The 26,178-nt window shown below is 47.0% G+C and overlaps 2 protein-coding genes across 2 annotated transcripts in view; both read left to right on the forward strand.

Annotated features, from left to right (window-relative positions):
• Window positions 1-1,770: 1,770 nt before the first annotated feature.
• On the forward strand, window positions 1,771-22,369 carry LOC125759676 (uncharacterized). Its single transcript, XM_049418722.1, has 5 exons — window positions 1,771-1,876; window positions 4,762-4,931; window positions 13,575-13,667; window positions 16,297-16,423; window positions 22,289-22,369. Exons 1-5 carry the CDS (start codon window positions 1,807-1,809, stop codon window positions 22,339-22,341), a joined length of 513 nt encoding a protein of 170 aa, XP_049274679.1. The 5' UTR covers window positions 1,771-1,806; the 3' UTR covers window positions 22,342-22,369.
• A 2,085-nt stretch (window positions 22,370-24,454) lies between these two features.
• The window catches only part of LOC119403322 (venom metalloproteinase antarease-like TtrivMP_A), a 77,024-nt gene continuing 75,300 nt past the window's right edge, over window positions 24,455-26,178 (forward strand). Inside the window, exon 1 of the mRNA XM_049418276.1 lies at window positions 24,455-24,491. Coding sequence (XP_049274233.1) covers window positions 24,455-24,491 — 37 coding nt within the window. The remainder of the gene's footprint in view (window positions 24,492-26,178) is intronic.

Genomic DNA, 26,178 nt, shown 5'->3' on the forward strand with positions numbered 1-26,178 from the left:
GGAATATTACTATACAGAAATTCGTTTAACTGAAAGATTTTTGCATAGACTGCATAAGGAAACCGCCGGGGATTTTTTAAACATCAATTATTCTGAAATATTAGTTAAACCGACGTTCGTACACGTGAGAGCTTACTGTATTTCGTTGCACTATATGTTGAATAAAAAGGGAAAAATTCGCGCTCCCCTTAAACCCTTCCCTCGTCATTTCTTTGCGCAAAAACAGGCACACTTTTATGGCTTGTACGTGAGCCTGATAAAATGTCATTCTCGTGATCATACCGCGTTCGACAGCTAATGCGAAAGTCTCAGAGTCAAGCTTTCAGTTGGCTGACGCAAGACAGACTTGACGACAGTAGCTCCTGTCTCGTAGAGATACGACTAACGTCGAGTCAGAATCTGCGTTAGCCGTAGCGGTATTTCTAGAGTAGCAAATGCCACGGGGGCATTCTGTGCTCTTCAGAGCTCTTCGTCCTTCAATGGCCTTTCTGTATTTGTGTTCGCCTTCGTGAATAACTTCTAGATGGCAACACAGGCCAGAATAAAAGTTTACATCCAACTACCAATGTCACTTAATAGGACACCACACCTCCCCTTAGCTTCGCCTTTAATGTCGACAGTCTTAAATGGCTCAGGTAGCTTAGTGCCATGTCAGTACATGCCTTGGCGTAGGTCTAAAAGGTGGAAAGGCCATGAGGCACCATCTTTTTTTTAGAAATTGTGAGCAGACGATAGGCCAAACGTTCGCTGTCTCTCCCATTTCGCCATCTTCGCTTCTGACTTCTGTAAATACGTTCTGGTAGAAATATTACGACATAGTTCAATTGCTACCCATGGCACAACAACCTTCCGATTTCTCATCAAATACTACACTATTTATTTATCGTAGTGCAATTGACACTAGTCGCTAGCCTAAATAAAGCACAACTAAGTCTAAATCAAATGCACACTAGGTGCTGCCAAGAAGCACTGATTCCAGCGCAGCGAAGGTCAAATGGCTCACATAATTTTCATAACAGGCTGTCCTTTCAGTGTCTCATCTAGCAGAAAAGGTTAATTAGTGATGCTTATTTTTAAGACCTTGTATTTGACGCTAAGTTATTATTATGAAGGCGCGCGACAATGAAGGAAATATCAACTTGCTGTCTGGCTCACATATGTCACTGCACGTACTGTGCCTTCTTTAGTGAGAATAGGTTGGATGCCAGGAATTTCATATGTCAAACTGCACCACAAAATTTACGTGGACGTACTTTTCTTTGAGTTTGTGTACTTAGCAAATGCAACCCACTCTAATTTATATACAAACATACAAACTTGATTCAAAGCATGGTGTGGGCGTCAACTTTAAGTATTAGGAATATTTTATGATCTATAAATAGCACTGCATACCTTCAGTCTTCCTTGTGGAAATAACTGCACTGGGAATAGATAATTTGCCTTAGTAAAACGTTGATAAGCTTTTGACTGTAACGTGCCTTTTTATATATGACTTCAAAAGTGTAGGACGTGAGCTGCCTACACGTTGATGTTACTTCATCCACTGACCGCCTAAGAAAGAACAAAAAACCTTGGGATGGGAATAAAATCGTGCTACAAGGAGGAGAAAGCATTCACTGATTCCGATGTTGACACAAGCACCTTTAAAGTTCTCCCTTACTCCCAGAGAAGACATGCTTACAGCTTATATCGTTAATGTCAAAGATAGGTCTGAAACAGGCTTTAGAGATAAGTAATATTTAAGGACAATTTGTTCGGACTTGTTCATCCCAACCATATGCAGCCGTGCTCTCATGCAAGCAAGCAATGCAATTTAGATTTTTAACCAGTGCCGTATGGCTGGGTTCACTGCTAACAGGCTGCAATGCTGCGGCATGTAAGTATGGTATCTCACCTGAGTACACCTTGCATGTTTATTGTAATAATAATATCTGGGGTTTAACGTCTCAATCATATTTATTGCCTCCGTAGATCTTGAAATACACTGCAAATCATGGACTTTGTTAGGAGAACGTTCCTAAGCCTTAGCATGTCGTGAAAATAAATTTTAAACTTTTCCGGTATTCGCATATACCTTGTTTCGCACAATCATTTATCGAGAACTAGCCATGCGCTTTTTTGGAATCCCTAACGAAGGGGACCTATTCTCAGCGGCGGCATGACTAAATAATTTCAATTCTTCATGGAGGTTTTCAAGCAGCTCCGTATGCTAAAACGGGAAAACACTTCACCGCGCAGAATATTCTAATTTTATAAGGAAATAAATATTTTTCTGGGCTGTGGTACTCCTCTAACGGAAGAGGTAGACGCGAAAGTCGGTCGACGATGACCACAGTGGCCAGTGCCTATTTGTTCCAACAATACTGTCTGCGCGCACCAGTGCCAACGTCCGATTTCCTTATTATTTCGAACAAACCCTAAACTCCACATGAAAGTGTAAGCTGAAAACACGCGGCAGTCGTTCTTTAACCTACAGCCACTACACAGCTGTGAATCTAATCCAAGCAATCAGAGTCAAATATATAGGAAATATAGAGCCTCCGTTGGGAAATATTATGACAGGACAACCAGTATTTGATAAGTAGCAGTTTATGAAGTTCTAAAATCAAATATTTCACAAAATGTACAGCGCGGCACGCAACAGCCATGGTTCGTTTCATATGAGCGTATAGTACTGAAGCAGTAGATTAGTATTTCATTGCTCTTTGATTGGTGTCTTACAATGCTCACCAGATAACACCTCGTGATATCCTACCCTACGCAAGCACAGAAACACTCCATAGGCTCGTAGCAGGCCCGCCTAACAAAATTTTTGGGATGTATCTCGATGCTTTACATCTTAACGTGCATCTTTTAGAGCAAAAGCTGTTATGAGGTCGCAACAACGGCCGCTTTCGACGCCGTAATTGGCCGCCCTGCCGCCGCCGCTGTCCGTAACCGCTATCGTGTGAAATAAGAAAAAGTAATACAAGGAAAAATATCAGGGATGGAACGGGGTTCGAACCTGCGCCTCTGCGTGGCAGCCCAGTATTACACCAAGCAGCCAGGCCGGTTCTTTTTGTCTCATTCTCTCTTTCTCACGTTAGCATATGTTATATGGCGTGGTGGTAGAGTGAAATAAGGAACGGGCGTCACACAATGCGAATTATGTAACTAGTGGGTCGTTTAAAGCTTCCAACCTACTACAAAGGGCTCAGCCATAATTCTTCATCTCCATAACCTGCCGCATCAACAAAGTGCGCACAGTGCTTTACAGATGTTAGCGGGAACCTCGCTGCTCCGCAGAATGAAGAATAATGGCGCATTGGGTACTTCCCAACTTCACAAAAAATATGATTCATGGCGTAGCGGGTGCCTTTCAAGTGCATTTCTATTGGTAGACCCAACAGAAAGAGAAAGAGTGAAACATTATTCACGGGAAGCGGGGATCTTTGAGCTCCTATGGCTGGGGCCTTACGACAAGCGCTCCACTGGCCTTAGCTGCCCGCCGGACGTGATCCAGGAGTGCGAGCTACACACCCGCGTCTGAGCTGGCGAGTTGTGCCTCCCACTGCTCCGTAATAGGTATCAGAGGTCTGCTGAGAAAATTAGAGGTCTCAGAAAATTAGAGGTCTCAATTAGAGGTCTCAGGTCTAAAGAAAATCAGAGGTCTGCTGCCGCCAATTACCTAGCCTGCGTGTAGAGTCGCGAGCAATATGAAAGGGAACACTGAAATTTCATTGAGACAGTTAGTCCACGATAGTGGCATAGTGGTTACGGTGCTTGGCTGCTGAGCCGAAATTCGCAATGTTTGGTCCCAATCGTGGCGGACGCATTTCGATGCAGGCGAAGTGCTGGAGGCTCGTGTATTCTGCGATGTCCGTGCAAATCAAAGAGCACCAGATGAACTAAATTTACGAAACCCTTTACTACGCCGTGTGTCATAGTGAAATCGTGGTTTTTGGCACGCCAAACTGCACAAATTATTATTCTTCTTGCATTCAAAAGGTCCCTTGGGGTTAAAGCAGTTGGTACGCGCCAAGGGACCAGAGCACCAAGTGCTCTAGTGGAAACGTATGTTTTCAAATCAATGTATCACATTCGTATCGCAGCGTAATGAGTAATTGTTGCATAAAGACGAATTCGGTGTTCTTCATATTGCTCACGGTTCTACATCTTAAGCGGGTTTATTTCTACCTACTCGTCATCCGTTCGACCAATACAGGGCTTATCTTTACTTCAGAATAACGCTTGCTTCCATGTGCACTGCTATGTACCGTTATGAACTACAATACAGATCTACGAGCACTTATTAATCATGCAGTCATTGGGTGGCATACGCGGTGCAAATAATCTCGATAAACGTATCCTTGTGAAATTGGTCGCATGCTAGATATTTCATAATACATTTCTCAGCAACAGTAGTATATAAATCTATTTTACCTGTGAAGTGTACAGTACATATAAATTTGTGCCAAACCCCATACGGATCTTTGCGGTGTCCCACTAAATACTGAATTAAAGTAGTAAAGGCGATCGCGCCTAGGAGATTTATATTCTGGCTAAAGGAATGTTCAACGCTGCTATATTACGCATCTCAATGTAACAGAAAAGCATATGTAGGAGTAAGTATGAGGAAAACGTGAGCCAGAGCATTCGAAATTGCCGCTGAGAAAGAATACATCAAGAACCATTTTATGTGTGGAATGCATTCACAGCATTGCTGGCGCTTGCGAGTGCATTTCAACATACAAAATTGTAATAATTTTCAATAATTTTCAGTCCAAAAAGACCAACAGATTGTCTATCCCATGGTCTTCGATGGGCGTGACGAAGGCACAAGAGTCCTCAAACTAAACGATAAGCTCATTTTAAACCTGCAGCCAAGCTCAATCCTTCATGAGGACTTTGTTCTTCGAACATATCGTCATGGAGTACCGGAGCATATATACGTAAGTCAAAAATACATTTTTTTTTAAAAAGAAGCTGATGCGATATTTCGTGTGTTCTTTCTGTGTTCCCATCTACCATTAATATGCGTAACAACTCGTACTGTGTAAGGCGTTATCCCCAACAGGGCAATCAGTTGTTTATGCTGCTTGACTTTCGTGATCTGCGCTTTCGTTTCAACTTAATTACCAGGAATGCTTAGCAAACCTAAACTTCTTCTTTCTTTTGTAATCACTTGGAATCAACAAATTTTTCGTGAGAAGGCTACACCGTAACGTGGCGGTCCACCCCAGGCAGTAGAATATATGGTAATCAAAGGTGTAGGTTTCTCCGTGGTTTGTCACATTATACCGCCTGAGGATCTCTTAACACGAGAAGAAAAAAAACACGAACTGCCGTTGAGAAACGTCCAAGGTAGAAATAACGTATGGAAGCTGCACAACAGCGAAACCTGAGGAAGTGCATCGCATGGGTACCCAGCGATTCCCGTTCGTATTGTTCGCACTGCTCCGTTTACCTAAGCGTCAATGACGCCAATGTTTGAGGTAAGCATGTAGGGTTTCCCCGGCACGAGTACAATCTTATTATGCAGACTCACAAACTTGGTGTGCGAAATGTGCACTACTTTTGGCTGTGCTTTATCAACTTCCTGCTTGTTACGGCAGTTTAGATGTGCGTCGTGTGCAGGGTGTTGCGTCAGGTTGTTTCTACCATCAGATGTAGTCACGTATCGACGCCGGTCCATTGCAGGGGGAGGGGCATTCGTTCGCTCGATGAGGCGGTGGGAGCCTCTCTAGCGGCGAAAAGTTTTAGCTATTTTAAGCTAGGTAACAGAATTACATCTTGCTTATCTCTGCTAATTATATTATTTTAAACCTTGCTTGATTGAGCGTTATTGAGCCTGTATTGAGCGTTATACGATGAGTTTGATAACACCATATGAGATAGATGGACCGCAAGCCGGAGTCCTAAAGTGATCCCCACTTAAGAGGCTCTGGACTAACAACTATATTTCTTTTACGTAAATGACGTCCCCTATACCACTTACTACAGTATCCGTAACAGCTCTGCAGATCCTATGAAGCATTGTCACCTCGAAGCGATGCGCAGTGTTACGCATGCTCCGGAATTCGAAGTCTTGAATTCTTTTTGTCACTTCGTCTATTTCATGCTCGGGGTGTCTTGTTTTCGTGTCGCCTGCTGGCTTTCTGCCAGACACGACATAGTGTAATAGCCGCGGTGACCGGACTTTCGATGAAGGCGAAAATGCTTGAGGTCCGTGTGCTTAGATTAAGGTACACATTTAGGAACCCCAGGTGGTCGAAATTTCCGGAGCCCTCCACTACGGCGTCTCTCATAATCACATCGTGGTCTTGAGACGTAAAATCCCAACAGTTATTAGTATTATTATGATTACCTAGTGTAATAGCAGCTAGGAGTTCATTTCAACTTTGACATTGTTTGACATTCAAATAAGTTTCAATATGCCAGATAAGGTGCCCCTTCCTGTAGGAGTAGCAGCTCTTCTTTCGTATATTTCTTTTAGTGGAAAATGCACAAAACGTAAAATACATGGATGTTTATCTTAGGTTTTTAAATGCGAAGCATTTCTTAGCGAACTTCAGGCACTTTGGCCGTTTCTATCTACGTATCTATCTATCTATCTATCTATCTATCTATCTAGCCGCCTAGGTCTGGGCACTCTCCTGGCCGTCTCCATAACTTTTTATATACTAAAATTGGCGTAGCAGAGGATCAGTGTACGACGAACATGATTCAGTGGTCCTGACATGAATAACCCAAAATGGCTGTCGCGTACGTCATGAAACCCTTTCTCTCAGTCACGTGTGACACATACCCGCATATTAGAGTTCGTGTTATGCGGGTACGTGCCACAGGTGATATAGAGTCTCAACCAACACAGTAACGGCGAACGCACACACTGACAATCATGGAAAGTGATAATAATAACAATTGTTGGGATTTTATGTAACAAAACCGCGATATGATTATGACAGGTGCCATAGCGAAAGGCTCCGGAAATTTTTACATCTGGTGTTTTTTAACGTGCACCGAGATCGCACACTAGACGGCCATCTAGAATTTTGCGTCCATCGAAATGCGACCGCCGTGGCCGGGATCGAACCAGCGACCTTCGGGTCAGCGGCCGAGCACCGTAACCGCTGCACCACCGCGGCCGACGCAAGGAAAGTGATGCTTAAGACGGAACACCCCTGGTAGAAGCTCAACTACCATCCACTCGCCCGCATAGCCCGCAACGTGGACTACGTGGATTACAAAAAAAGAAAACGGGGTGTAGGCTTGCCTACAATAAATTTGCCGAGAGAACCAGGCCTCTCATCATTGCCGGTGACTTCAACATTGACTTATCAAGACCCAACAACGGCTGGTCCTTATACTGCGTGAAAGGCGTCTTGGATGGGTATAGGGCGTCAAAAGAACTCGCTGCCACGCCTAGGACAGGAGGCTTCATAGATCATTTCGTCGTAAGAGGCATCCAGGATTTCCACCAGCTGCACTATACCTCGCACTTCACTACACTTTGAGCCCTCGTAGCCGCGATCACGAATGGATCCGATAGCAAGTCCGGTCCAGCTGCTGGTGCTCACTGATCACGGTGACGATGACCTCGTTCAAGAACAATCAAGAACCCCTCCTACACATACACACAGGTTCGTGAAACGTGCATGCGTTCCCCGTCATAACGGACAAGTATAATCATAACAACTGTAACCCAACTGCAACAACTGCAGTTGTGACTGTAACGTATACGAGCAGTGCGCCTGCGCGTACCGCTCGGATGTGTACCATATATCTAGGGAAACTTTCTTAAATGAACCTTAGTTGCGAGTAAAACCGCTCCTGTTCATCTGTGTTCCTTCATTGTCCTGTTCAGATTCGCTCTATCCAGTATTGAAGAATATAAGCACTACATATGAGCTTACCGCGTCTGGTGTTGGTAATAGAGGTGTGCACGGGCTCCGGGTAGCCCGAAAGCCCGAGCCCGACCCGGCCCGTGGGCCGTGCTCGGGCGGGCCGACGTACTTTCACCTCGGGCTCGGTTCGGACTCGGGCTACTTTGAGCTTTATAGGGCCGGGCTCGGGCCCGGCGCAAAGCCCGACTCAAGCCCGAAATATAGAGAATGAGCGGGAATTGTTTTCGAGCACGCATACAGCACCTTTTCCGCGACCGCCCTTTACCGCTGTTCCTTTTCATTCGCTACTTTAAACAAAAGAGGAGCAGGTAAAGCACTGCCTCTGTTGCACCCCGACAAACAGAGAAGTAACACCACTTCAGCTAGTGACGGCGTCACGCGACTGAGTGAGTGAGTGAATAAACGTTTATTTGGTCCAGCAAAACGCGATTAATCGCGCACCCGGCTAATCCCACGACGGGACCGACAGGTCTAGCCTGCCGGCCCGATCACGGGCGCGCTGGACGGCCAGGATTTGGTCCTCATAGACGGGACTTCGTAGGAGCGCGTCGCACTCTTCCTTGGTGAACTTCGGGCCCAACGACCCGCACTCCCAGAGCATGTGAGATAGAGTAGCAGCCTCGCCACAGGCTGCGCAAGAACTATTCGAGTAAATTTCCGGATATATGCTATTAAGGGACGCCGGATTTGGGTAGGAGTTAGTTTGCAGGAGTCTCAGTGTGACTGCCTGCGGCCTGCTTAGCTTGGAATGAGGCGGCGGGAAGACCCTTCTCTCTAAGTAAAAGAATTTTGTAATTTCATTGTGCGTGCTAGAAGCGTCCCTGTGTCCGGGGGGAAAGTCGCCCGATCCGAGGGCAGCGCGGTCGGTAAAGCCACGCGCAGCCTCGTGGGCAGACTCGTTGAGGTTCAGAGGAACCCCGTCGATCGGCCCGACGTGGGCAGGGAACCAAAAGATGGAGTGTATGGAGCTGTCACTGTTTTTGCAGCCTTTCAGAATTTCAACTACCTGCCGGGCAACCCGACCTTTTTGGAATGCCCTGACGGCCGCTTTCGAATCGCTATACACGTTGTCTCTCCGACCGTCTTGTATGGCGAGTGCAATGGCCACTTGCTCGGCCACCTCGGGGTCCGTCGTTCGAATCGAGGCACAGTTGATGACTTTGTCCAGCGTGTCCATGACGGAAACCGCAAAAGCCTTGCCGTCTCGCTACGCGGCGGCGTCCACGAAGCTTGCTTCAGTCTTGTCATTGGCCATTTGCTTTAGTATCTTTGAAGCTCTTGCCTTGCGACTACCTGCATTGTGCACAGGATGGACATTGCGGGGCAGCGGAGCGACGACAAGCTTCTCCCTTATTTCTCTGGGGATTTGGGTGTTGCTAGCCAAGTTCTTAATGGGGGCGAGTCCGATCTCCTCTAGAATCCGCCTACCGGCTGGCGTGGTGGAGAGCCGAGTTAGCTGGGCCCGTTCCTGAGCCTCGGCAATTTCCTCCATGGTGTTGTGTATGCCGAGCCGGAGGAGGCCCTCGGTGTGCGACCCGACGTAGATCGCCTTCGTGCAAGCAGACGCTTGCATGGGCATACCCCATACACGTGACGGCTTTGGCGAGCGAACTCCATTGTTGCTGGCATGCGGCCGTCTACTTGTATAGCAAAATGCTGCGAACAGTCTCTATTAGAGACTGTTCGTCGTGTGTCGTTTGATCATATTCGATATGCTCAATAAAATGCCAAATTACCAGAAAACGATGTTTTGTTTTCGCAGCGAACCTTCAAAAAGCCGGGCCGGGCCGGGCACGGGATTGTGTTTTCGTACGTCGGGCCGGGCCGGGCGGGCTCGCAGCCCTTTGCCGTTGGGCTCGGGCGGGCCTTCGACAAAGTCAGCGGGCCCGGGCCGGGCTCGGGCTCGGAAATACGGCCCGTGCACAGCTCTAGTTGGTAACACCCATGTTGCTGTTGGCATCGTTATGCAATTAAACAACGGGTTATATGATACATGTGCGACTCTTCAGCATATGAGTGTACCACTTCCACATTTCTTTTGCGTCATTCCGTAACGTTTCGCTAAATGTGAAAAATTACGCCGCAGTCGCCATCCCGCGCATGCTTCGCATAACATCGATTCCCACAGTACGTGGGATCTGCCAAATCTTTTGTACCCATATATATGCAAAGCGGTGCTCTCTCCAACACTACCAATGTGATTGAGCTCTTTTTACCTGAACATTGTTTAAATTCTAGTGCTTTACATTGTAACAATATCATTGCATTTCACCAAGGCTGTAAATACGATGTCATTCTGTCTTCTCTATCTTATGTTATGTTTGTATACAATACCAATGTACTACTAATAATATTTTTTGTATAGGTGAATATTATCACCCTGTTTTCGCTTGTATTTTAGCACGATAGTGTTTTATGCCGGGGTCCACGAAAATTTCAGTGACATATTTCCGTCACGGAAATGACATCGAACAAATACACAAGATCAGACCGCAAATAAAAACCTAAAGAAAAGAATCTATGAACCGGAGTGGAACCCACGACCTCTCGGTCCGCGACAATTGAGGCCGGGCATGCTATCCTATGCGTCACCGTCACAAACTCAGGAGGCTTTACAAACGCGCCTTTTACACTCACACGTTCATCTCTAAGTGCTCTTTGTAGGCGGGGTGTTGTCAGGATAGCTAGGTGGGCTAGTTGGCATCGTATTATGGTATAAAACATTGAGCGCAAAGAAACCTCTTTGTCCTGAGTCGTTTATTAGCGCTCAAATGTGTATGCCATAATGGGGTGGTGTGGCCGTGTGGGAGCGGTAAAGTGAAGTAATGCATCGTGATCGTGGCCTTAGCGATAAGCTCATGCAACGCGTCGTTGCTACGTGTCAGTCCCATTCAGGGCGTTTGCAATAGCAGAAGTGCAATTTTGTCAGCTCTGCGACGCGCGCCTGCCTAACCGCGTTCCCCGCTTACATCGCCCCGAGAAAAATTGGCCGCGTATCTGCGTGCTTCGCTGCAAATGTCGTCTAAAGACGATAGAAGAGGCGCTGCGTGAGATATGGACGCCCTCTGGCAATACGTCGGGATACATGAGTGCTGTGTTGCGGGCTGGTAGACCCGACGCAGCAGCAGGCGAAGACCGGCGGTGACCAACGCGACCGGCGGGGACGCCAGGCAGCCCGAACACGCGGTTTGACGCGAAGCGCCGAAGCGGAAGAAACATCCGCACTCAAGGAGTACTCGCCACACACTCTTTTATTTACACGTCGCCTGGGTAAATCAGGAATGCCAGAGCGGCGCCCCATGGCATTCGTACAGTGCAATACTGAACCGAAACCGAAACACAACAATCAGCTCGTGCAGAGGGCACGGAGGAAGGCAAGTTTCAGCGCATTCGCATTTTCAGCGCAGCTTAAGAAACTTGGGTCTCTAGTATTAGGTATCTATATATTTTCTATTAAAGGAACACACTACCTAATACTTGCTTAGTGATGTTGCGCTTCAGATATGCGTAATGTTAGCTTTTTGATCAACAATGTACACAAGTATAAACCTAGCCAGCCGTTCAAGATGGCTGGCCCTTGGGCAAGTGGATCAACTTTGGCCGTGTGGCTGAATCGAGTGACATGCCGACAAACGGGAAGACAGACCAAAATTTCTGCGTTTAAGTTCCCCAAGAAAGACTGTCATCTTTATTATCATGAGCGGGCTAGAGGGAAGACACGACGCGCGTTGCCTTTACCCTCTAGTGCGGCCGTGGTCGTCTGTTTACTGTTTAACACGTCGCGGAATGGCGGTCTTAGTCGACGCTCTTCTGGCTGTCGCACAGCTTTCTCTGATTATTCTCTCACCATTAACTACTACAGCTACAACAAAGGTTTGCCTAATCGTTGATCATGGACGTTAGTCGTCGGGATGGAGATGTGCTACCAAGCGTCTACTTTGGAGCATCCACGTTAATCGGTGCTATAGCTGCCAAACACTAAGAGACATTGACCAAGCTCCCTTATATTGATGTACTGTAAACATTCAACTACTTCTGTAAGGACACGTGTTACTTTCGTGTTATACCAATTCCTATGACGGAGGGATCAACCATTTTTTTACAATGTCAACTAATGAGATCGCGTTGTGCTTGCTTGATTACTTGCTGTTGCTTGTATTTTTGTTTTTTCCCCCGTCATTGCTTCGAGAGGGTGGACCATGTTTAGTCAAGCTGTAGTGACCGCACGTGTTTTCGCCGTAACTTTTTATTGGCGCTTGTTTGTTTGGTAAAAAAATTAACACCTAAAGTAGACTGCTATAATGTTACAATAGAATGAAAAAGTTAACATAAACCCGTGAAATACCTTTTTTAATTTGCGGACTTTTTTATTTGTGAATTCGAGTGAATAGATATCGTTAGCCGTCCACCACGTTAGAGGAAAGGGCCATTTCCCACTAAAAATTTGCTGATCAGTTGCTTGTTCATAGCTTAGGCAGGAAAATCGTAAGCGGTCATCGATTATCCACGTATATACCTATCCTAGTAAGCGATTTCATAAAACATTTATGATTTGGGGAACTTATAGGGCCATTCGATCAGGCACAACGGCATAAACCTTGGGAATCTTTTACTGACCTGTATATCTTTGTGTATTTCACCTGAAAGAGCGGTGTCTGACACACTCACACAGGAAAACATTGTGAAGTAGTCATCGCAAGCGCCGTTCAAAACAGTCTTATATATCTAGTTGCTCATGTCTGGCAAAATCGCGGGCATGCAGCGTACACGTACAGCATGCAATGGGAGCGAAAATGTCATTTTTCTAGGGGCGTCATTTTTTTTAAACATCTATTGTGCACTCTGTATATTCTACCCAACTGTGCGCTCACTGCAGTCAGAAGTTTATGTATCGAAATGTCGTTGGCTTCGATTAGTATTTGATCTTGAAAATTATGAATCAAATTAGGTACATAAAAATGCGAACGATGCTTTCGGAATGTTCGGTGCTCTCGGAACATATCAGTGCCGATTTCAGGTACATACAATGTGGTTTTGTAATGCAACATTTGTTTTCGTACCGTTGAGAGGAACGGATATAAAGACATTTTTACGAAATTTTATGTGCGAATAATGCACGATCGCAGAAACACTGTAACTCTTAGAGAAGTGCCCGAGTAGAGCGACTGATCATGAGTGATCTTAGGATTGAAAGTGAAATTTACGTGCAGCTTCGTAGCCATCTGTGCTAATGCATTATTTGTTCAGTGTTATGCCTTGTATATTAGGATTCACTACTGGTATGAATGCAAGCCTTTTCACACACGTGCATGCTCTTCTCTAGCAATAACTGTGCAGTGTCATTGTCATCATTGGTACAAGAGCGCCTTGCATAGTGATATTATAGTCTTTCAGAGCATATTTTGAGGCACTTTCAAAGAGAAAGCTGACTTCCGAAGTACATCCATTGCACACAACAAATATTATCACCACTAAAGTAGGCTAGCTTTTATATGTCGCATTGAAATGAGCTCTCAAAACTACGCGTTAAGTGGTCATCTAGGTAACTCAATCAAATCATTTGTCTTTGGTGTTATGAAAATGGGAAGTTCCTATTCCTTCTTCTGTTCGCTTGACACAAAAGCTCATCGGCGTAGACACCAGCATTATGCCGATGTAACACATTCATATCTGTGTTTTTTTTTTCAGTTTGATGTAGACGCGTTAGAAGAAGGCTTGTACCACGACGAGAAACAGCTTGCGTCAGTAATGCTTTCCGAAGACGATGTGTCCCTGAAAGTTGTAAGTTTTCATTTCATAATGCCAATCAATAAAAATCTAAAGTCAAATATATGGACGAGCGCGCAGCAGTGGAGCAGTGGCGCAGGGGTTATGGTGCTTGACTACAGGCCCGAAAGATGCGGATTTGATCCAGGCCATGGCGACAGCATTTCGGTGAAATGCTGGAGGTCTGTGTGCCCTGCGATTTCTGTAGACGGTAAAGAACCTTAGGTAGTCGACATTATTTGGAGCGCTCCGCTATGACGTCTCCCGTAGCCACAGTTGCTTTGAGACATTAAACTCCATAAAACAATTATACAAACCCATTGACGATGCTATCACTAAACTGCCAACTTCACGCTGTTTATCTTCTGCAGAAACTTGCAAAAGCCAATACATCGAAGTAAACAAGCCGTACAAATATGTCACTGCATATGCTTTAGAAGAGTTGGGTGTAGACAAGTTGGTGATCCATGATTAGGAAAAGTGGGTCCAAAAACAGACAGAACACAGGAACTGGATACACATCTAGCGCTACATATGCACTACATGCTCGTATACATCAAGCACTGTAACGAATTGTACCAGCTTAGAAATGCTGAATAAGAATATCTGTGGTTGCGATTTGGTTTAAGCTTATGGTGAACTTGAGCAGCGCGAATAACGGAAGTGTGTAAGTACAGGCAAATGTGGACAGAGGAAGCGAAAGTTACAATGGGTTCTTTCTAGTCTGTACTTCGGCACTTTTTTGCTTCACGCTGATTATCTTCACCATTAAACATGCTGTAAGTACGTAGGGAATTTATCTGGGTAATCGTGTGCTGGTTCTCTGACCCTGGTTACCCTAGCCTGCCCTATCTCTCTGGAAAGAAATTTCTAATTTACAGTGAATCCTCGGCGATGCGATCACAGCTCGCCCGAATTCTGCGATGATACGAATTTTTCGTTGGTCCCGGCTAAGGCCCATTGGCCTGCAATATAATAAAGTACGGTTGTTGCGAACCGATTTTCAACCAGCGCCGTTTGATACGAACGTACGTTACCGCCCAGGTACGAAGAGGTGCTGTCCGCGCTTTCGCGAAAGACGCGCTAAGCACGTGCGAGCGCGGGAACGAAAGCGTGGGCAGGCGCGCCGCACCGCTGAATCGTCAAAATCACGGCGTAAGACTTTTCTTACGGCCAAATTAAGCTTCAGATACGCGTCACGGCCTGCGAGATTGTGTGCGCGAATCTTTGAGGCTCTTATGTGCCTCGCGTTTAGGGCACACTCGCGTTTAGATTACAGAGGACATTAGCGCCGTGCTTTTTTGTTTCTAACGCGTTTACGCGTGCTGCTGTCGTTGTACTGTGTTTATACATGCCTACCTCGTGCATCAGACATCCCGTGAAAGGTGTACGAGGACAGAAAGAAGGCGAGGACGGTCTTGCAAAGGCGTCAAGCCTCACAACGTCAACATGCGCGACCATTTTGGTCGAACTTGTGCAGGCACGGCCATTAATCTCCCAAAAAACATTCCCAACACCTCCGCGATAACAAAATCATAACACAGGACCGTGGTTCTCTAATTTTGTGGCCTTGATCTATCGCGTGAAAGCGCTTCTTTTGATACTTTCGCTGCAGTACTCGGTTGTCATGCAAAAAGCATACTAAAACTTGGAAGGGGCTACTGCTGTCGCGTATCACAAGCCACCTCGTTCCTTAATTAAGTACACGCGTACGGGCCATATATTTACGAGTGCTGGTAAGATTGCCGACATCTAAAAAGTTAACTGACAATCATTCAGGGTTCTTCCTGACGCTGCGACCGCCCTGAAAAGCAATAAATGAAAATGTGCACCATCTTTCTTTTGTGGCATTCTAATTTTTCATGCGTTCTGGTGATACGAATTTCGGATGACGCGAATATTTTTGGTGGTTGCGTGAGATTCGTATCACCGAGGTTTCGCTGTACGCAGGTGGTATTACAATAAGGTAGGAGACCTTGTGCTTTTCGCACAATTTTCTCCGATGTCGACGTTTGTTTCCCTGATCACCTGAACATTGTCAGGCCTGCTTTTTTTGCAATGTAACTGCTCCGTCATACGCATAACCACTGCCTTACGCAAACCACGCCCGAATGTCTGGGAACCTTCCAGATTATTTCAGAGTCTTCCGATAGGCTTGAGCGCGCAAACGCGAACAGCGGAGTTTCTTCTGGAAATACTACGGCCACCAGCGACAAGGCTATGTTCGATGTCGCATGTATAAATGCCGACAAGCCGTACCGCATATCAGATTATCCCTTGACCAACTACAGTGTTCGCCCAATTGCTTGTACGTTACAATTTCATTTTCAGGGCACAAGTTCGCTCGAATAACGAGTTTCGTCTTGAATACGCAGGCGGCTGCATTCGTCAACGTCATGGCCACGTGACAATATAAATACTAATTGGGCGAGCATCAGCAACATTAGCTGCAGCAGAAAATCTTATGCGTCATTTTCATCATCTTGAAGCCTCTTCTACGACCTCCTACGATGTCTGTTTTTGCTTTTCTGGGATGTCAGTTCGCATCAGTCTGCATTTTTTACCGGCTCTGTACCTAATACATCATAGTGTAATTCACTGAGGCATGTTTTTAACCACTGTGTCTATGCATATTTTAAACTAGAATGGTGTGGTTGGACCGAATCTCAAAATACGGCCATTAGAAGAAATGGGAAGAACAAGTGAAGGCCATTACGCCCATCTTTTGGAACCCATTGAAAAGGAACAGTATAACGTGCAAACTGTGCTTGGTAAGAAACGTTTTCCGTTAGCTTGTTGTATTTATAGCTTAAACTGTTAAGTACATCACCTTCAATCGCACTGACGCATATGCTTCATGAAGATTTGCGGCATTTTACGTTATTTTATATGTTCGCACGAAAAAAACTGGGTGTTGAAGTAATACTGAGTGCCTTAACTGGTTATTAGGCTAACCAGAGAATTTCGTTTACTCGTGTACTCATGCAAAACGTATACCTTATCAAATAATATGCCGAAATACTTGTGTTCTCTAGCTGTCGCTAGTAAACCTGAAAACCTTAGTGGAACTCGAAATCGCGGGTTTAAAAAACCACAGAGCCCCGCAACATGTGTTATGCCCCGATTAGGCATTTTCGTGTAACACTTGGTCAACCTGCTTGACGTGGCTTACTACAGCTTCCCTTCACTGCTCGCGTCATCGAATTACTTATCGGTTTCGTATCCATGTTTGGCATGTCAGCCAAGTGAGATAATCGTGACCGATCCGGCTTGTGATATTGCTGAGCGTGTGGCGAGGGTGAGCGGAGGCAAGCGCCACGAACACAAGTCGACCACTTTCTGCCCTCTGACCCGTGTAAAATTCTCAAAATAAGAAATAAAAAGGACAAATAAATAAAATATACTTATTTGCACTTAAATAAAATGTATGTGTAAAAACTTAAACATTATGAATGTAAACATCCACACCATCCTAACTTCGTTCCACCAGATCTAGGGACGCCCGGCAACCGCTACGAGGGCGCATGTTTCGTGAAACCGAAACTGCCACACTATTTCAGGGGGCTCATCGAATTCTGGCCACCACGGCCACATTTTAGATTGAGGCGAAAGTGGTAGAGGCCCGTGTACTTAGATTTAGGTGCACGTTAGAGAACCCGAGGTGGACCAAATTCCGGAATCCTCCACTACAGCGTCCCTGATAATCATATCGTGGTTTTGGGACGTGAAACCCCAACAATTATATAGGATGTGTTTTCACAGGATATCTAGTTGAACACGCTAACACACAGCAGCATGTATAAGGAGATGAAGAGAAAGGGACGACTGCATAAAACAACCTTCTGCAGCATTGTTGCCAATACAGCTGTCGAACAACGTACGCTGTTAATTGACCGTGTAGCGCCTCTGCACGCGGCGCTTGTCAAGAAAGAGGAAGTTGACTTTCGACCGCGCGGCGGGTCTAGCGCGATAATAATAAAAGAAAGTACAGTTCAAAAACTCGGCGCTCTCAGAGCTGAATCTTTCTCGTATTAGCTCCGAGGGTTAATGGTGACCCGATAAAGAACACGCAGCCCCAATGATCCCACATGAATCCCGCCAGCTCATCCACCCTTCCTACCCACCTTGAAACACAAGAAGACGCCAGACCTAGCGGTGCTGCGCTGGCTGCGTTCCAACATGCCAACCTACCATCATTTTCGCCCAACAGCCCCAGCACATGGTTTGGGCGGGTCCAGGCGTCTGGTGGTGATTTGCGTCTACGGCAAATCACCAGCCAGCAGAACAAATGCTCACATCTGATGTCACTCCTTACCATCGGACGTAGCCGAAGACTGAGCTGATGTTATAGTTTCGCCATACCCGAGCCATCCCCTCGACACGTGGATGGCTCATCCACGTGTCGACGCATGAGCCAGTTCCTTGGCGGGCCCTCGAGCCCTCAACAAGACAAGTTCTTGCTTGAGTTGTTCCTCCAACGCTTACTGCAGAACATGGTCCCGATTCACAAGGCTGCTGGTGATGTCCCATTAGACACGCTCGATGAAACGGCTGATCGAGTGCCGGACTACTCGCGGGCACAATGCATCAACGCCGTTATCACACCGCCACTGGCCACCGCTGCAGACCCCACGCTCGCGAGCATCAAGAACCGTTTGGGCGACATTGTCATATGTCTCGATGACTTTGTACCTTCGCATTGCTGACCTTCGTAGAGGTGCCAGTTACGTAGTCGCATCTCGACGCCCCGCGCTCTCCGGCACTTCGACCAATCGACGCGCCACGGGACGGCTCATCCTCGACCGCAGGCTGGTACCACCGTCTATTTGGTGCGGCTGCTCGCAAGTGTACCCGCCCGTGCTCCTGGTCGGGAAATGTGACAACCAGCCACTGACAGCGCCAAGTGGTACTGGTCGATAGGCATGCTGCCTCTTATACGTTTTTGACAAGATCACTGCCCCGTGTTTCCTAGTCGACACAGCAACCTAGGTTAGCGTCATACCGGCCTCGTGTGCAGGTCGCTGTCGCAAAGAACACACCTGCCCAATCCTAGCGATAAACAGCGCCGCCATTCACACATACGACGAACTGTCCCTTGCACTTAACCTTGGACTACGCCGCATGTATCGCTGGATTTTCATCCTCGCTGATGTCGCGCAAGCTGTCCTTGCTGCTGGCTTCCTCAGTTTTTTCAACCTTGCAATGGACATGCATGCTCATGGCCTCATTGATCTCATTACGCGCCTCTCCATTATCGGTATACTCTGCACTTCCTCGTCAACGGTACTTCAAGCTCTAACACCCGCTTCGCCGTACGGTAAAATACTCGCCGACTTTCTCAACATTACGAAGCCGCACACGAGATTGTCACCGGTGAAGCATTGCATCGCTCACCGAATTGGAACCACTGTACCTGCCGTTTTTACACGGCCCCATTCAGTATCTGGAGAACGCCTCGCGATCGCTCGCCGCGAGTTTGAGCACATGCTCGAACTTGACATTGTGCGATCTTCCTCAAGCAACTAGGCATCCCCGCTCCACATGGTGCCGAAGAAAGATCCTGGCGACTGAAGACCATGTGGGGATTACCACGCTCTCAACGCCCAGACCGCTCTCAATTGCCTCATATGCAAGACCTTACATCAAATTTGGCCGGGTGCGCGATCTTCTCTAAGATGGAGTTAGTGAAGGCTTATCATCAGACTTTTGTAAAACCCTCCGACATTCCGAAAACGACCATCACCACCCCATTGCTTCTGTTTGAGTTGGTAAGGATGCCTTTTCGGTTATGCAACGCTGCACAGACTTTTGAGCGCTCTTCAACGGGGTCACGCGAGGTCTCGATTTGGTATCGCCCACCTTGATGACCTCCTCGTTGCAAGGTCATCCGGCTCCGAGCATGAAGCCCACCTGCGCACCTTGTTCCAACGCCTGGATGACTACAGTGTTCTCATTAATCCGAATAAGTGCCTCTTCGGCGGTGCTACAATCGAGTTTTTAGGCTACCTTGTAACACCACAAGGTATACAGCCACTTTCCAGCAAAGTGAAAGCTGTTCAAGACTTTCCACCTCCTACTTCACTTAAACGACTCCGAGAACTTCTGGCTCTACTAAACTTTCAGCAACGCTTTCTTCCAAAGTGCGCCACAGTCCTGAAGCCCATGACCGACCTGTTAGCTATAAAAAAGGTCCAGCTACGCCACTAGAGTGGACTGATGACGCTGTATCTGTCTTCGCCACTCCCAAGAAGGCGCTGGCAGACGCCGCCATGCTCATACATATCGGCCCTGATGTCCCTATTCGTCTCATCACCAATGCATCGAGCGTGGCAGTCGGCGCGGTTCTCGAGCACCACATATCCGGTTGCAGCCACTTGATTTTTTTTTGCAAAAACTAAAGGCACCGGAAGCAAAAACAGTATATTCGCCCAAGAACTTCTTGCTGTGTACCTCGCCATCAGGCATTTTCGCCATTTTCTGGAGGGCCCGGACTTTTACGTCGTTAAAGACCACAAGCCCCTGACGTTTGCCTTCCGCCGCAATCAGAGCAATTACACTGCACGTGAGAACCTCCAACTGTGCTTTATCTGTGAGTTTACAATGGTTCTCCGACCCATCCATGGGCCGGAAAATGCTGCCGCTCATGCAGTCTCCCGCATCGATGCCTTGACACCCAAGTCACCACTAGACATGAAAGAGCTACAGGTGCCCAGAGCAACGACCCTCAGCTACATCATCTTCGTTCCTTATCTGCGTCTCTCTCTCTTTCTCGGAGTGTCCGATTCTGTTTTCTACCTCGTTAATAAGATGTGAAACTTCCACTGGTGTCCCTCGATCCTTCGTGCCCTCGCCTTTACGTCACACAATTTTTGATCAAATGTACAGCATCAGCCATCCTGGCTTTCGTGCGACCAAGAAGCTGATCACCTCTCGTTTCCGTCGGCCAAGTATTAGTGCAGACTTCGGAAGCTGGGCGCAAACCTGCCTTCAATGACACAGTGTTAATGTTCACCGTCACACAGTCACGTCAACATCCCTGTTCTGGCCTCTAGACGCGAAGTTTTCCCACGTCCACCTCGACAATGGTGGCCCTCTTCCGCTATCACAAGAGGCCTGTTACCTGCTGACATGTGTGGATCGCTTCACCAGATGGCCGGAAGTGATCTCCCCTTCCGACATTACGGAACTGAGAGTTGCAAACGCTTTCACAAGCGGCTGGGTGTCGCGCTTTGGACGCCCTTCTCTCGTCACCAACAACCGAGATCGTCAATTTCAATGAGCCCTGCCAAACGCCTGGGCATTGGACACATCCACAAGACCGCCTACCATTCCTCCACCAGCGGTAAGGTTGAACGGCTTCGTCGACAACTGAAAGCTGCCCTCACTGGCCACTAGCCACGAGACCGTTGGCTCGACCACCTCCCGTTCGTACTTCTGGGCATCCGATCAGCATTGAAGGGGGATCTCGGTTGCTCATCAGCCGAACTAGTCTACGGTGTTTCCCTTCGTCTTCGTGGAGAATTATTCGAGCCGTCGTCGCCACCTTCCGCACATGATGCCTCCACGCACCTTCGGGAGCTGCACGCTCCGTTACGCGACCTTGCTCCTGTAATTTCTGTCGACCGACATCGCCAGTCTGTCTTCTTCAGCCAGGATCTACGTCACTGCAGCCACGTCTTCGTTCGACGTGAGTACATACGTCTACCAGTCATACCGACCTAGGACGGCCCCTTTGGAGTACTTAATCGTACACCTAAGACGTTCGCGCTGGACATTAACGGCTGCGAAGACGTCATGGCTGCTGATTGATTCAAACCTTCATACGTGAAAAAAAAGATTACCTTACTTTTAGGTCTGGCGGTCTCATGCCGCCAATTTCCCAGAGGGTGGGTGCCCTCCCAAGCCACTATGAACTTCGTTCTGTCAAGCACCAGGTCGGAAGTGCGCTTGTCCCTATTTTACCTTTAGGTACCCGGCGGCAGCAAATCTCTGCCTCCCACAGCAGCGGCGGATGCTCAACTATTTCACCAAGGCTGTGGTGGGTTAAGGTGCGCCCAGGGGCCTTTACAGAACCTTAAGGGGCGACCTTTTAAGATGAGTACCCATTAACAACTGAGCGCCCGGTAGGTGTACTTCTCTACCCCTTTAGAAAAACCGGTGGGTTCGCGGTCGGCACTGGGAATCGAACCCGGTAGCTCCCGCATTGGAAGCGGACGCTCAAACATGTAAGCACCGCTGCGGTTCACTCTCACGATCACGGGGCCTCCATCTCCAGTCTGGATGCCCCCATCCAAGCACGTTCACTGGGCGACTCTTATAGCTTAGGTTCTACGGGGGGAGCCTTGTAGCGCCTCGGCATGTGGTGCTCGTCAATGAAGAAGATGTTGACTTTTGGCCGCGCGGCGGGTGCAGCGCGATAATAAGTTTAAAAACTCAACGCTGTCAGAGGTGGATCTTTCTCGTATTAGCTCCGACAACCGCATAAGGCAGGATGTAAACCATATAATAGTTCGAAAACGAAACGTAATAATGTAGAAGTAGATGCGCGAACTATGTTCCTGCCTGCCTGACCAGGCAAGGAACTTATGACGGCTGTCGAAACATTTCTGATCGTGCGTATTATTTTTCTCCTACAGGGGAGCGTTTACAGCCAAGCAACGTAACATCTGAGCGCGCGGGAAGTAAGTAGCAAATATACGGTTCACCTATTTCGTTTACATTATCAAAAGTAAAAGAAAAAAGGTGTACTAAAAACGCAGACTCGCCAAATTTCCGGGCGCGAAATGCTTATTTACTATATTAAAATAAATGCGCACCTTTGATAAATTTTGCGGGAGGAGTCCTCAGACAGCAGCTTCAAAGAAACGGTATGCAGTATTACGTGAAAAGCACAAGATAAGATCACACACCTCCCGCTTTTCATGCCTATGAGCAATGCAACGGCTTCCACCTTTATGTGGATATCAAATCTGTCCTGTTGTTTGTTGCTCCTGAGACAGCAGAAACACCGTAGAAGCGTTCTTATAAGTCTAATGGATATACACATGCCAAAAACAACTGGTTTCGTTTGGCTGTTTTTCTACATACTAAGTTCGAAAATTGCTGTCGAGGTATCATATTCATTTGCCAGAATGCTTTAGTATCAACTCAGTTGCGTGTCTGAATGTCGTTGAAGCATTATACAAAATGTACGTTCTTTAGAGCTTCTCTTCTGACTAACAGTTTCACGTACTTTAAAAACGTAGTCACGTTAGTTTTTGTGAAGGCTTGTAATCCGCAAACGTGTGGGTGTTCTCCCCTTTTTTTGGGCACTGCGCATAGGATGTTTAGGGATTCTCCAATTCTGCGTAGGCTTAGTTGTTATTCGACCTAAGATGGTCGTTTATAAAAAGAAGGTAATGCCTGGAAATATGGACACAGGAGAAAGAATAAATCAACGCAATCGGCATCTGTCCACTTAAAGGGCGCAGTGCGGCGACAAAGAAAGCATACACAGAAATGCCTGATATGCGCCGAAAGAGCAGCACAATCACAGCGAAAGCTGGAAGAGCGGCATTTCTTGAGCCCGCTGTAAACTGCTTTGGGGTTTCTAATGCAAGTAGACTAGAAAGGTATCCACTACGCCATGAGTCATAATTTTTGTGAAGGGGGAAGCATCCACTACGCCATTATTCGTCACTCTGCGGAGAAACGAGCCGAGGCATCCTGGACAAACTGAATATATTCTATCACAAACAGCACGGCGACAAGACATCCCTCCTCAGCTCGATCAGAGAAAAGGTCCAGGTGGCTAACTTTTCTAAGAACATGCATCCCGAAGTCAATCATGGTCGGACAAAGAGTAGAGCTAGGTCTTTACCAGAAGCATTCGGTAGGGACAAGGAAGCGTTGTTTGTAGACGCAGCAGAACACGCTGATCGACGTGGCTTCGCAGTGGCAGTCCTCAATACTGATAAACAATTGGTCAGCTCGTGTAGTGTACGCTCCGAAACCCCTGAGGCAGCGCAAGAAGTGGCGATTGCCCCAGCCATCGTTTGCCCCGGTTGCAGATATATACCAAGTGACTTGGAGGCGGCGGTAAAAAATTTATCACAAGCCAACATTTCGCCAGAGGCGGTATCTAGCCTTAACGCAAGCGCAAATTATACCGCCTCTGAAGAGACGAAAAAACGACATATTATATGGTTTCCCGCTCATACGTCCCCACAAGCCCCCGTACCCAACCTCAATGGAGAGGTCCACCTCGTAGCGCAACGTCTCACGTTCCGCGCCCGTGTAGAAAGGTCCATTCCAGGGGATGGAAATCCAGTGCAGGGCTGGACAGAGAGGTTCAGAATAACCAGATACTGTGACATAACAAAATTTTACCAAAAATCTAGGCGTATTTATCCACCCCGAAGCCCCATTACTCGACAGGGCCCAATCGGTTGACAGGAGGCAATTACAAACCCAGACTTTCCCCAACCGCGTCTACCTCAGGAGGTTATACCCAGGCGTCTGTTCAGACGATAACTGCACATTTTGCGGCTGTACTCAGGCATCTCTTAGGCACACTCTGGCAATGTGTGGTTATAGGCGAAAAAAATGCAGTCCACCCAGATGAAGCTGAAGCGCGGTGGATGGCCGCGCTGCGCAGGTCAAACCTGCAAGATAAATTGTGGGCCATCCAGCAAGCCCGTCATGTGGCATAGAAACAGGGTCTCCTGTACCACTCGGAGGTGGCCTGGGCCCAGGCCACGAATTTGCCGGAGTTTTGAATAAAGTTGCTACCACCACCACGGAGCGACCGGCGTCCAGGAGCAATGGGTGGTAAAGACCAACCGGATGTCACTGGAAAGGGTGACCCACTAAGCCCTACCCACAATACCATTCGTTCCTCTTCGTAAAACAATGTCCTTGCAATTTTAATGCGACCGTGCAAAGGTTTGAAACCAGTACACAAGGCAGAGTCTCATATAGACGACAAGTTAGATGTTACGAGGGCGAGTTTGTAATCAGGGCGAGTTTGTAAGAATGCATCGTAGAGCAGGTAGCGCAATATACGTATACAAAGACACATGCCAGGAACATAAACACGAGCCGAGCGCTAACTTCAGACCAAAATTTATTCTCAGAGTCCACGCCTATTTATCAACTAGCAAAGATCAATACACCACATCGTCACCCACGAAAGTACATCTTATCCCACAGTGAATAGCATGACGCCACAACATCTTTATCGGCTCTTACAACAATGATGATACACGCAGAAGGCAACACAGTCCATTTAAGCTAAAAATTGAATGCGAGCGGTTACGGTACACGTGCTCAGACTAGACTTTTATCATGCGGAAAGCGTAGGTGACAGGTTAGCTGTAAGGAAAGTTAACTCACAGGGGTGCAGGCTCAGGGAAGGCTAGCTGACACACTCGAGATCGTTCTTTTGAATCAAAGAAGGTTCTACGGTCTCTCTGGACACCTTATTACGGCTCCGGTACAACACTGTTGTGTCACTTAAAAGCGGTACACAACTGCACTGCCAACAGTGCGTCGCGAGATGCGAGTATGCTGAACCTTTGAGAGAACTGAAATGCTCTCTGAGCCTCATTTTCAAGCATCTGCCCGTCTGTCCGATGGATTTGCGTCCGCATAAAAAGAGATGCAAGTCAGATATTTTGGCTAGGGTGGACAGTCATTAACAGGCACCTTGTGGCGTGACGCATAAAATTCTGAGGTTTCATTTTCGTTCATGCGCCAGCTGTCGACCACAAGGTAGTATATGTGTTTAAGGCGTTTAACGAGCATGGCCAAGGTTTCTTTTTCTCGTTTGAGACAACAAAAGACAACGTAATCCAGTTTTTAGACTTGCGCATACTTTCCTGCCATTCGAAGCTTGTCAAGCAAGGCATCGCTTTTTCTTGCATATACTCAGCAATAAACAAATCTTGCGGACATTTGATGTAACACAGTGCGAATGTGCAGGTGAGTGAGCAAACTTCGGAAAGCTTGGTACCCAGAAGCTCTAATTACTGCGGCCAGCTTCAAATGTTTTCAGGCCGTAAAAGCAGAAGCACATTATGCTTTAAAGGTACGGACATTAGACAAGAAACATTTCACGGTTATACCGTACATCCATGGGCTATGTCATCGCGTCCAAAAGGCGGTATCGCGTCATTATGTTGACATTGTTTTCAAAGCGAAAAACAAGGTGGGCGCTATCTGTCCAAGACTCTAGAGGAAGACCACAAAAAGGCTAACTGTACAATGATGCACGGTATGCGTTTTGTTTCTTGCAGGAGAGCACCAAGTCGGGCTAATTGGTTTAAATTAATAATCAGGACTAAAACTGCGCTAAAAAACACAAAGACAAAAACGAGAAAAACAGGACTCGCGCAGGCTCGTCTTTGTGTTTTTTAGCGCAGTTTTAGTCCTCATTGTTTCTTGCACTTGCAATGTTGTTTATTGCATCCCTTTTTATGCGGACGTAAATACATCGGTCAGACGGGCAGATGTTTGAATATTAGGCTCAGAGAGCATTTCAGCTCTC

Source organism: Rhipicephalus sanguineus, chromosome 8 (assembly GCF_013339695.2).
Source record: "Rhipicephalus sanguineus isolate Rsan-2018 chromosome 8, BIME_Rsan_1.4, whole genome shotgun sequence".
Classification (NCBI taxonomy): domain Eukaryota; kingdom Metazoa; phylum Arthropoda; class Arachnida; order Ixodida; family Ixodidae; genus Rhipicephalus; species Rhipicephalus sanguineus.